The following is a 12334-nucleotide window of genomic DNA, read 5'->3' as shown; positions in this document are numbered from 1 at the left end:
AGATATGGCCCAGTTAAAGGAACAAGATAAGCTTCCAGATGACATAAAGGAGTTGAGACAACTAATCAAGAGATATTCAAACAAATCTCCTTAATAATTCAATGAGAGAGCTAAAGAAATTAAGGATAAGAAGAAGACACTAGGTGAACACAAAGAAGAATTTGAAAGCATGCACGGAAAAATAACAGATCTTATGGGAATGAAAGGCAGAAGAAAGGATCAGTTACCTTGAAGACATGGCATCCAAAAGCAACCACATGAAAGAACAAATGAAGGAAAAAAGGGGAAAAATTGAACAGGGAACTAAAATGACAGCAAGAGACATGCTAACATGTGTCATGGGTGTCTTAGAAGGAGAAGAGAAGAGAAAATCAGCAAAGGGAATATTTGAAGAAATAATGGTAGAAAATCCCCTACCCCTATTGAAGGACATAGATACCTGTATCCAAGAAGCACAATGGTAATCCCATCCAAATAAATCCAAATAGACCAACTATGAGACAGATACTAATCAGAATGTCAAATGCCAAAGACAGAGAATTCTGAGAACATCAAGAGAAAGGTGATGCATAACATATAAGGGATACCCAATAAGATTAAGTGCCGATTTCTCCTCTGAAACCATGGAAGCAAGAAGGCAGTAATATGATAAACTTAAGATACTGCAAGAAGGAAGTGATTTTGGCTCAACGGATAGAGCATCCGCCTACCACCTGGGAGGTCCAGGATTCAAACCTAGGGTCTCCGGACCTGTGTGATGAGCTGGCCCATGCGCAGTGCTGATGCATGCAAGGAGTGCCATGTCACACAGGGGTGCCTCCCATGTAGGGAAGCCCCACGCTCAAGGAGTGCACCCTGTAAGGAGTCGCCCAGTGCGAAAAAATTGCAGCCTGCACAGGAATGGCGCCACACACATGGAGAGCTGATACAGCAAAATGACACAACAAAAAGAGACAGATCCCCAGTGCCGCTGAAAAGAATATAAGCAGACACAGGAGAACACACAGTGACAGCTGGGGTGGGGGGGGGGGGGGAGGGGCAAAAAGAGAAAAAAAAAGATACTGCAAGAGGAAAACTACCAAACAAGATTCTTATATCTGGCAAGAATGTCTTTCAAAAATAAGGGGAAGTTTAGAATAGTCACAGATAAACAGAAACTGAGGGAGTTTATAACAAAGAGACCAGCTTTGCAGAAACTACTAGAGGAAGTGTTACAGTGTGAAAAGATAAGACAGGAGATAGAGGCTTGGAAGAGTCTAGAAATTAAGATTGTATCAGTAACAGTAACTGAAAGTGTCAAAAGAGTGGTGAAAATAAAATGTGACAGATAAAACACAAAGGTCAAAATGGGTGAAATAAGAAATCTTTGCAGTAATAACATTGAATGTTGATGGAATAAACTGCCCAATCAAAAGACACAGACAGGCAGAATAAGAAAATATAAGTCATCTATGAGCCATCTATATGCTGTCTGCAAGACACTCACTTCAGACTCAAGGATACCAATAGACTGAAAGTGAAAGGTTGGAAAAAGATATTCCAGGCATGTAGTAACCAAAAAAAAAGCTGATATACCTGTACTTAAATCGGCTGAAATTGACTTCAAGCAAAATTGTTACTAGAGACAAGAAAGGATATTATATATTAATAATAGGGGTAATTCACCAGGAAGAAATAACAATCAGAAATGTATATGCACCTAACCAGGACGCCCCAAGATACAAGAGGCAAACAGTGAGAAAACTGAAGGGAGAAATAGATATTTCTACAGTAAGAATTGGAGACTTCAATACACCACTCTCAGCTTTAGAAAGAACATCAGGGCAGAGTATCAATAGAATCAGAGAGGGAAACGGACTTTGGCCCAGTGGTTAGGGCGTCCGTCTACCACATGGGAGGTCTGCGGTTCAAGCCCCAGGCCTCCTTGACCCGTGTGGAGCTGGCCCATGCCGCAGTGCTGATGCGCGCAAGGAGTGCCGAGCCACAAAGGGGTGTCCCCCGCGTAGGGGAACCCCACGCGCAAGGAGTGCACCCATAAGGAGAGCCGCCCAGCGCCAAGGAGGGAGCAGCCTGCCCAGGAATGGCGCCGCCCACACTTCCTGTGCCGCTGACGACAACAGAAGCGGACAAAGAAACAAGACGCAGCAAAAAGACACAGAAAACAGACAACCGGGGGAGGGGCGGGGAATTAAATAAATAAATAAATAAATCTTTAAAAAAAAAAAAAAAAGAATCAGAGAGCTTGAATAATAAGATAAATGAACTAAACCTAATAGACATACACAGAACACTGTACCCCAAAACAGCAGGATATACATTCTTTTCAAAATGCTCATGGATTTTTATCCAGGATAGACTATATGTTGGGTCACAAAGCAGACGTCAATAAATTCAACAAAATTGAAATTATACAAAGCACTTTCTCTGATCATAATGGAATAAAGTTAGAAATCTATAAGAGGCAGAAAAAGGTGAAATTCACAAATATATGGAGGTTAAACATCACATTCTTAAAGAATCAGTGGGTCAAAGAAGAACTTCAGAGAAACCAATAAACATTTTGAGATGAATGAAAACAAGAACACAATATATCAGCACCTATGGGATGCAGCAAAGGCAGTGCTGAGAGGGAAATTTATAGCTCTCAATGCTTATATTAAAGAGCTAAAAATCAATGACCTAACTATACAACTGGAAGAACTATAAAAAAGAACAGCAAAGTAATCCCAAACTAAGTAGAAGGAATGAAATAACAAAGATCAGAGCAGAAATAAATGAAATTGAGAACAAAAAAACTTAGAATTACCAAAATCAAAAGTTGGTCCTTCAAGATTAACAAAATCAACAAACCCTTAGCTAGACAAAAAAAGAAGATGCAAATAAATGAAATAAAAAATGAAAATGGAGAAATTACTACTGACCCCACAAAAATAAGAGAGATGGTAAGAGGATACTATGAACAACTGTATGCCAAAAAACTAGACAATGTGGATGAAAATTTAAAATTCCTAGGAACATATAAACAATCTACACTGACCCTAGAAGAAACAGAAGATCTCAACAAACCAATCATGAGAGACTGAAAACAGTCATCAAACAACTTCCCAAAATGAAAAGCCTAGGACCAGATGGTTTCATAGGTGAGTTCTACCAAGGATTCAGAGAAGAATGAATACCACTCTTACTCAAGCTCTTCCAAAAAATTCATCAAGAAGGAACGCTACCAAACTCACTTTTATGAAGCCAAATCACCCTAATATCAAAGCCGCATATTCTGAAAAAAAAAAATTACAAGCCCATTTCACTTCTGAATACAAATGCAAAAATTCTCAATAAAGTACTTGCTAATTAAATCCAACAACACATTAAAATAATTATGTATCATGATCAAGTGGGTTTTATACCAGGTATCCAATGGTGATGTAGTAGTGTGATATTATTTATGAATTCCAAATAGAAATTGGCGTATGTTTGTAAACTGGCCTGTTTGCACATTAGATTGCATTGGATTCAGAGATTTCACTTTTATTTGATTTAAAATGATTAAGGCTTTGATTGGGCCACATCAGTAGGATGTTGAGAAAACTACACAGCAGAGCAGAGGTGTTGTTGGAGTTTGGATGCTACAGTTTTTGATCCTGGAACCTGGGAAGTAAACACATAGAGAAACAGATATGTGAGGAAGGAGAGGGCTCAAATGGACATAGCAGAGGCCCCAGGAAGAGATAAGCCATTTGCCTGATAGTGTACAGTTGGACTTGTGGAGCAAGCAGAGGCGCTAAGTCCAAAGAGAGAAACCCAAGAAGCCTGAACCTTTGCAGATGTTGACAGCCATCTTGCTCCAACATGTGGAAACAGACTTTGGTGAGGGAAGCAACTTATACTTTTTGGCCTGGTAACCGTAAGTTTCTACCCCAAATAAATACCCTTTATAAAAGCCAGATAAAATATTAATATAAATTAAATTCAGATTTAATATAAAATACCAGATTTCTGGTATTTTGCATCAGCACCCCTTTGGCTGACTAATACAGGTAATTCAACACAAGAAAATCAAGCAGCGTAATAGACCACATTAATGAATAAAAGGAGAAAAATCACACGATCTTATCAATTGATGCAAAAAAGGCATTTGACAAAATACAACATCCCATCTTGATAAAAATACGAAAGACAGGAATTAAAGGAAACTTTCTCCCATGATAAAGGCCATATATAAAAGACCCACAGCTAACATTGTACTCAATGGTGAAAGACTGAAAGCCTTCCCATTGAGATGAGGAACAAGACAAGGATGCCCACTGTCGCCGTTGTTCAATATAGTGCTAAACATTCTAGCTAAAGCAATGAGGCAAGAAAAATAAAAGGTATCCAAATCAGAAAGGAAGAAGTAAAGCTTTTGCTTTTCACAGATATGATCCTATATCTAGAAAGTCCCGAAAAATCTACAACAAAGCTGCTGGAGCTAATAAACTATTTCAGTAGTGTCAGGATATAAGATCCACACACAAAAATCTGTGATATTTCTATACAATTATGGTGTGCAATCTGAGGATGAAGTCACTAAAAAAAATTCATTTACAATAGCAACCAAAGGAATCAAATATTTAGGAATAAACTTAACCAAGGATGTAAAGCACATGTATTCAGGAAACTACAATGCATTGCAAAAAGAAATTTTTAAAAGACCCAAATTGGAAGTACATCCCATGCTCATGGACTGGAAGACTTAATAGCATTAAGATGTCAATTCTACCCATATTGATACACAGACTCAAGGCAATCCCAATAAAAATTCCACCAACACGTTTTAAACAAATGGAAAACACAATTATCAAATTTATTTGGAAGGGTAAGGGACCCCGAATAGCCAGAAACATCCTAAAATGGAAAAGCAAAGCTGGAGGACTTTCACTTTCCGACTTTAAATCATATTAAAAACAGCACAGTGTTGACATGAAGATAGACATATAAACCAACAGAACCGAATTGATGGTTCAGAAACAGACCCTCACATCTATGATCAAGTGATTTTTGACAAGCCTGTCAAATCCACCCAGCTGGGGCAGAACAGTCTATTCAACAAATGGTGCTGGGAGAACTGGTAGCCAAAAAAAAAAAAAAAAAGAAAGACCCCTATCTCACACCTTATACAAAAATTAACTCAAAATAGATCAAAGACCTAAATGTACAAGAACCATAAAGCTCCTAGAAGAAAATATAGGAAAACATCTTCAAGACCTGGTGGTAGGTGCATCCTTAAGGCTTACACCGAAATTGTGAGCAATGAAAGAAAACATGGATAAATGGGACCTCCTCAAACACTTTTGTGATTCAAAGGACTTCACCAGAAGGTGAAAAGGCAGCCCACTCAATGGGAGAATATATTTGGAATCCACCTATCTGATAAGGGTTTGATTTCTATTCTATATAGAGATCATGAAAAAATAAAAAAGCAAGCAATCCAATTTTAAAAAGGGCAAAAGACTTAAATAGATATTTCTCCAAAGAGGAAATACAAATGTCCAAAAAACACATGAAAAAAATGTTCCGTATCACTAGCTATTAGGGAAATGCAAATCAAAACAATGAGATATCCATCTCACACCACACAGAATGACCATTATATAAAAAACAGAATATAAGTGCTGGAGAGAATGTGAAGAAATAGGAACACACCTTCACTATTGATGGGATTATAAAATGGGGCAGCCTCTGTGGAAGACAGTTTGGCAGTTTTTCGGAAGCTAAATATAGACTGCCAATTGATCCAGCAATTCCTCTACTAGGAATATATGCAGAACTAAAAACTGTGACATTAATAAATACCTGCACACCGATGTTCACAGCAGCATTATTCACAATTGCTAAAAGATGGAAACAATCCAAGTGTTCATCAATCAATGAATGGATAAACAAAATGTGGTATGTACATATGATGGAATACTATGCTGCAGCATGAAAAATGAAATTGGGACACTTATGATAACAAGGATGAATCTTAAAGACATTATGCTAACTGAAGTAAGCCAGACACAAAAGGACAAATATTGCCTGGTCTCATTAATATGAACTAAATATGAAGAATAAATACATGAGTTAAAACCTAGAATATAGATTATTAGGAGGTAAGAAGAAGGTTGAGAACTACTGATGTATGTAATTTTAACTAACTTCACTGTAAAAGTGTGGAAATGGATAGAGTTGATGGTAACACATTATAGTGAGTAGCAATGGACTTGTGGCTGAAAGAGTAGTCTAGGGATGTAAATGTCAATTGGAAAAAAAAAACTAGAGTAAGACAGTGAACCCAGAAGTGGATGAGAATTGTGATTGATGGTACAGATGCAAGTCCTTCCACGAGCTACAGTGGATGTACGTCACTATTTCAGGGTGGTGGGAATATGAGAAGCATGGGAAAAATATAATTGGTGTGATCTATGGACTGTGGTTAATAGCAATACTGCAATATTCTTGCATCGATGCCAGAGATCTGCGTTGATAAGGGGGGAAGGGAATATGGAAGAAGTGTGCCAAATGTATGCTACAGACGATGACTGGTAGCAATAGTTTGATGTTATTTCATAATCTGTAACAAATATTCCACCATGGTGTGCTGTGTTGGTGAATGGGTGTTGTGGGGGAATTCTACACATGTACATGATTGTTCTGTAAGTTCACAACCTTTGTAATAAAAATGTATTTTAAAAAATAATATGGTGGGTTGAGGGAAAAATACACCAAATATAAGATATGGACTATAGTTATTAGTAATATTTTGATAATATTTTGCAGTTTGTAGCAAATGTTTCACAACAATGCGAGGTGTTGGTGGAGGGGTACTATATGGGACCCCTATATGATATTATGCATGTTTATTTTGTAAGTTCCCAACTTTTACTATACACTTATTGGTTATGTATGTTCATGTACAAATAATATACTTCAATAAAAAATATATTTTAAAAAACAAAATAAAACAATAAATAAAATACAAGAGTTGAACACCCAAATTTTTTTCCTATTTTACTACAGAGGTACTTCAGATGTATTATTAGTTAATACATAATTTGTAAACTATTCATTCATGTAGGATACTACATGTACAAAATCATTTTACAAAAATGTGTAAAAAAATCTAGCAGAAAATGTGTTCTCTGTTGGGCTATTACTGGAAGGCATATCCAGGGAAGTGGCATCCACTACAAGGTAGCAACAGCAGCAGCAGCCAGCTGCAGCCACTGTGGCCATGCTTTCATCTGACCCTCTGTCCTCCCGCCACTTCTTCTTTCCCAAGTTCACTGCATCTTGAGTCTTCACCTTTATTCCCTTCTTCTGTGGGCTTCTTCTCACTTGGGACCCACTTCTTCACAGATGACTGTGTAGGATCAATAGCGAACTGAAACACATCTTCGTACCTTTCTACCTTAGACAAGAACGAGTCTGATTCTCTGAGAAATTTAGCAATGCTATTTCCTATGACCTTTTATCCCATGTGTCACTTCAAACTTAAGCAAATCTCTCAACCAGAGTTCTCAAGCAGCTTTCATTATATCCTTTAAGTCGTCCACTTATATTTAATCCTTCAAGTATCAATACTATAGTATTTAACCCTCAAGACAAAAAAACGTAAAAGCTGTCTTGTTCCCATTGTTTTACATTCCATAAAACCAGGAGCTCTGCTAAGAAAATACAAAAAGGAAAAATTCAGCCCAATAATTAGCTGCAACGAGTTCTTACTGTGTGCTACTGAGGGAAAGTCTCTAGGGCAAAATTATTAATCAAATATTCAGTTCTTCTGAATGTCACCAAAATAACCAAGGTCATGGATCAGACCAGAAATCCACTGTGATGTTGATATATAAAGGATTGTGTTCCACAGACAGTAATTTATAAGAACAACTAGTTAACCCATCTGTTTTCCAGACTCGTGCCACCTCATGTAAGAGCTTCATCCTGAAATTAGAAAGAACAAATGTGAATGATAAAAAAATAACTTAATATACACTTTCATTGTTTTTGGCTTTACCCCAAAATTTGGCAAATGCATTCTTGTAAAGTTAGTATACCTACTGGGTTTCCTACTGTGAACAAAGTTGGTTTTCCCCATCTAAGGTAACAGACACCAATGTTACAGCCATGTGTTCGTACTAAGATTTATTTAGGCGGCGGACTTGGCACAGTGGGTAGGGTGTCCGTCTATCACATGGGAGGCCCGCGGTTCAAACCCTGGGCCTCCTTGACACGAGTGGAGCTCGCCCATGAGCGGTGCTGATGCGCGCAAGGAGCGCCCTGCCACGCAGGGGTGTCCCCCGCGTAGGGGAGCCCCACGTGCAAGGAGTGCGCCCCGTAAGGAGAGCTGCCCAGCGCAAAAGAAAGTGCAGCCTGCCCAGGAATGGTGCCGCACCCACAGAGAGCTGACACAGCAAGATGACACAACAAAAACAGACACAGATTCCCGTGCCGCTGACAACAACAGAAGCGGACAAAGAAGACACAGCAAATAGACACAGAGAACAGACAACCGGGGTGGGGGGCGGGGGGAATAAATAAATAAATAAATCTTTAAAAATAAAAAATAAAAAAAAGATTTATTTACTATATCCGACCCCATGTAAGAAAGATGCTGGGGACCAATGATGAAGAGAGTCTTGGCTCTCAGTAAGTTCACAGTCTACAGGGTAAAAGGACATGCAGATAGCACCATACAATGTGGCAGATGCCATGATAGAAACACACTGACTGTTTCAGCCAGGGCTGTCAACCATGGCTAACAGGCCCTTGGATAAGCTTCAGGGGGTCTCTGAACAACCTAGTGCTTTTGGAAAAAATTTGTGTCTGTAGTCAGCAAGGGTACAAAGCTTTCATAAAGTTCTCAAAAAATATTAAGAAAGCATGTGGATAAGGAAGGATGAAGGGTTCCTAACTTCATTAGTGAATCTGGGGAGGAGTCGTAGAGAAGGTAAATATGACTGAGGCTTAAAAGAGATGTTCACTGAAGAAGGAGGTGGAAGGACACTTCGGGAAGAAAGACAAACCTATGGAAGAGGCATAGGTGTGCAAGAGAGCAGGACACATGTGAGCAAGAACAAGTCATTCAGTGAGGCTGGGCCCTTGAAGATGGAGAGAGAAGTGAGATGTGAACTGAATAGATCTCTTGGAGCTCAGCAGTGAAAAACAATGAACTTCAGCTATATGTAACAATGTGGCTGGAGATAAGCATAAATGAGCTAAATAAAGTCAGAAAAGGATCAATACAGTATGATTTTATTTACATAATGTTGAAAATATGCAAAATGAAGCAATCTTTTGTTTAGGGATACAAACATGGGAAAACAAGAAAAGCAAGGATATAACAACAAAAATTCAGGAAAATAGCACCTCTGATCAGGGAGGGAAGAACATGGGATTAAGGGAGGACCACAAAGGTACCGGACATCACTTAGGTGTGGGGTACCAGTGTTCATGGTATTAAGAATTTCATATAATCTTCACACTTATAAATTATAAGCACTTTTATATCTGTTCAGTAATTAATTTCTTAAACTTTAAAAAGGAAAAATGCCTACCTATAGACAAAAACTAGAAAGACACATGGAAAATAGAGATGTTTTTGTTAGAATGGTAGACATACAGGTAAGTTTTGGGTTGTTAAAAGCCCTTTAGTACTGTTTTAAAATTTAGGCAGGGGGGAGGGGGGTCAGCACAAAGAAATGTAGATTCTTCAATCATAGCCCCATAAGAATCAACTTATCTGCCAGGACTCCTTAGTGAAAAGGCTAATTTCTGGGGCTGGAAAAGTACAATATGAGCCTGGAACTTATTGCTACACCAGAGCACAGGAAAGGAAGCTCTCAAAGACAACACTGATGATATTACAGCGATTCAGGAGCCAACTTGAAAAAGATCACATTGGCTAATGACAAACAATTTCAACATCAAAAGGAATATTAACTACATCCTGAATAGGAGGGTATACCAACTCATTTTTCTGAAAACTGATAAATGAATGCTTGATTTTTTCCCTTTATTCTGCCTTCCAGTAAGAACTATAACCTGACATAATCAAACAGTTGAAAATGGCAGGTACTCCTATGTAGAAAAATCTATCTAAAAAATGCAAAAGAAATGGTAGAATATCATAATCTTGCAATCCCTAATTAAATAAGGGATTTAAGCAAAAATCATCAATGGCTGCTGAAAGCATTAGGTGAAAAATTGATGGGGAATCTCACAACAAATGGATCAAACTGACAATACCTTAATCCACACATCAATCTTAACATCAGAGACAGACATTGTTCTCCGGTTACGACACAAGAGGAGGTACACCACACCATCGATGAAGAGTTCTTGCCTCCCAAAAATTCCTGAATCTGTTCAAGTCTCAGATCTAACTATCAGTTTACAGGAGATTTAGAGGTCAGAGGAACATATAGAATGCAAACAGCAAAATCCATGTGGGAAATCCCACTGGACCAAATGACCTGGCTTGTTCAACAAATAAGCTGCAAGGAAGAAAAAAGGAGGGAAGGAAGAACCTACAGATTAAGAGATTTCAGAGATTACCCAAATCCAATGTGTGGACATTTTCTGGATCCTGATCTGAACAAATCAATTGTTAAAAATATATATATATGAGATAATCAGGGAAATCAAAACACTGGCTGGATATTTGATGAAATTGATTTGTATCAATAATGATATTAATTCTATTTCAGGTATAATAATGGTATTGTGGGGCTATCTCTTTTTTTTTGTTTTACTTCTTATATTTTAGAAATACTTACTGATGAAGTATTTAACAAATGAAATGCTATGATGTCTATGATTTGATTCCAAATAATCCAAAGGAGGATAGGGGAAAAAGTGGGGGAAAGAAGAAAGGTCATGAGCTAGTAACTGTGGGGGCCATGAACATTCACTATACCACTCTTCTTATCCACTTGAAATTTTCTTTAACAAAAAGTTTTACCAAAATGAACTGGTTTATCTAGATAAATTCGCTATGGTTTTTTTTTAAAGATTTATTTATTTTTATTTATTTCTCTCCCCTTCTTCCCCCACCCCGGTTGTCTGTTCTCTGTGTCTATCTGCTGCATCTTCTTGGTCCGCTTCTGTTGTTCTCAGCGGCACAGGAATCTCTGTTTCTTTTTGTTGCGTCATCTTGTTGTGTCAGCTCTCCGTGTGTGCGGTGCCATTCTTGGGCAGGCTGCACTTTCTTTCGCGCTGGGCAGCTCTCCTTATGGGGCGCACTAATTGCACATGGGGCTCCCCTATGCAGGGGACACCCCTGCGTGGCACGGCACTCCTTGCGCGCATCAGCACTGCACATGCGCCAGCTCCACACGTGTCAAGGAGGCCTGGGGTTTGAACCGCGGACCTCCCATGTGGTAGACAGATGCCCTAACCACTGGGCCAAGCCCGCCATCCAGTATGGTTCTTATTGACACAAGACATGAGGTAGGCAGCTTGCCAGGTGCAAGAATCTAGGGCTTACCGTTCTATATTCACCTCGTTGCCTCTATCTCTAGTGTGGAAGATCATTGTGTATTTACCCACTTCAGGCAGCGGCCGCAGTATTTTCATTCTTTGGAGCTCAACCCTAGGTAAATAAGAGAACAGTTAAAAAAAAAAAAAAAAAAACTTCCCAGTTACCTACTACTAAGGACTTAAAAAGAGTTTAACTTACAAAAATGCCACAAAAATGTACACACATTCACATACAAAGAAGTCACACACAACTTGATTATTTAGGTATTAAAAAAAAAAGATGATCTCGACAATTTCAGACTTTCTTATTATAGAAAAACATTAGGCAATAAGCCCATAAAAGAATCACATTTAACATTCACTACTGCCATACAAAAGAGATGTGTCAATTTATAGTCATTTTGCAAAAAAAAAAAGCTGTGACAAGTACTTATTTTAAAAGAGCCTGAAGGAGTAGGAGAATCAAGTCTCAAGATCTATAATTTACTTAATGTTTTTAAGTCTTCTTTTAACAAAGAAAGAATTGTTCAAGGTCATGATTTTTAGAGCCGCACACCTAGGTTCAAATCTAGACTGTTATTTAGAACCCAGGTGAGTCAAATCGCTACTCTAAGTCTTGGTTTCCTCATCTATAAAATGGCAATGATGATATGGAGTTGATTTGAAAGGCTCAAATCAGATAGTCAACATGGGACATGCTTTGCAAACTGCAATGTATTATGTATGCACTTGTCTGCAACAAGTGATAATTAAAGATTTAGTAAATAAATCACAACAAACTTTTAGGTTCATATCATTTTGGTTTTTCCATAGCATTATCTGAGAATCGTTCTGGAGATGA

General features: G+C 38.2%; 1 protein-coding gene across 2 annotated transcripts in view; it reads right to left on the bottom strand.

The window, feature by feature from the left end:
- Positions 1-4808: 4808 nt before the first annotated feature.
- Positions 4809-12334, bottom strand: part of B4GALT4 (beta-1,4-galactosyltransferase 4) — a 31302-nt gene continuing 23776 nt past the window's right edge. For both annotated transcript variants that reach the window (XM_004480791.4, XM_058295784.1), the window contains 2 exons: positions 11501-11605; positions 4809-7956 (listed from right to left, as the gene is read on the bottom strand). In XM_004480791.4, the coding sequence (XP_004480848.2) occupies positions 7824-7956; positions 11501-11605 (238 nt within the window). In that variant the 3' untranslated portion in view covers positions 4809-7823. The remainder of the gene's footprint in view (positions 7957-11500; positions 11606-12334) is intronic.

This window comes from Dasypus novemcinctus, chromosome 4, assembly GCF_030445035.2.
Source record: "Dasypus novemcinctus isolate mDasNov1 chromosome 4, mDasNov1.1.hap2, whole genome shotgun sequence".
Taxonomy (NCBI): Eukaryota; Metazoa; Chordata; class Mammalia; order Cingulata; family Dasypodidae; genus Dasypus; species Dasypus novemcinctus.
This window is presented reverse-complemented; position numbering and strand designations above follow the sequence as displayed.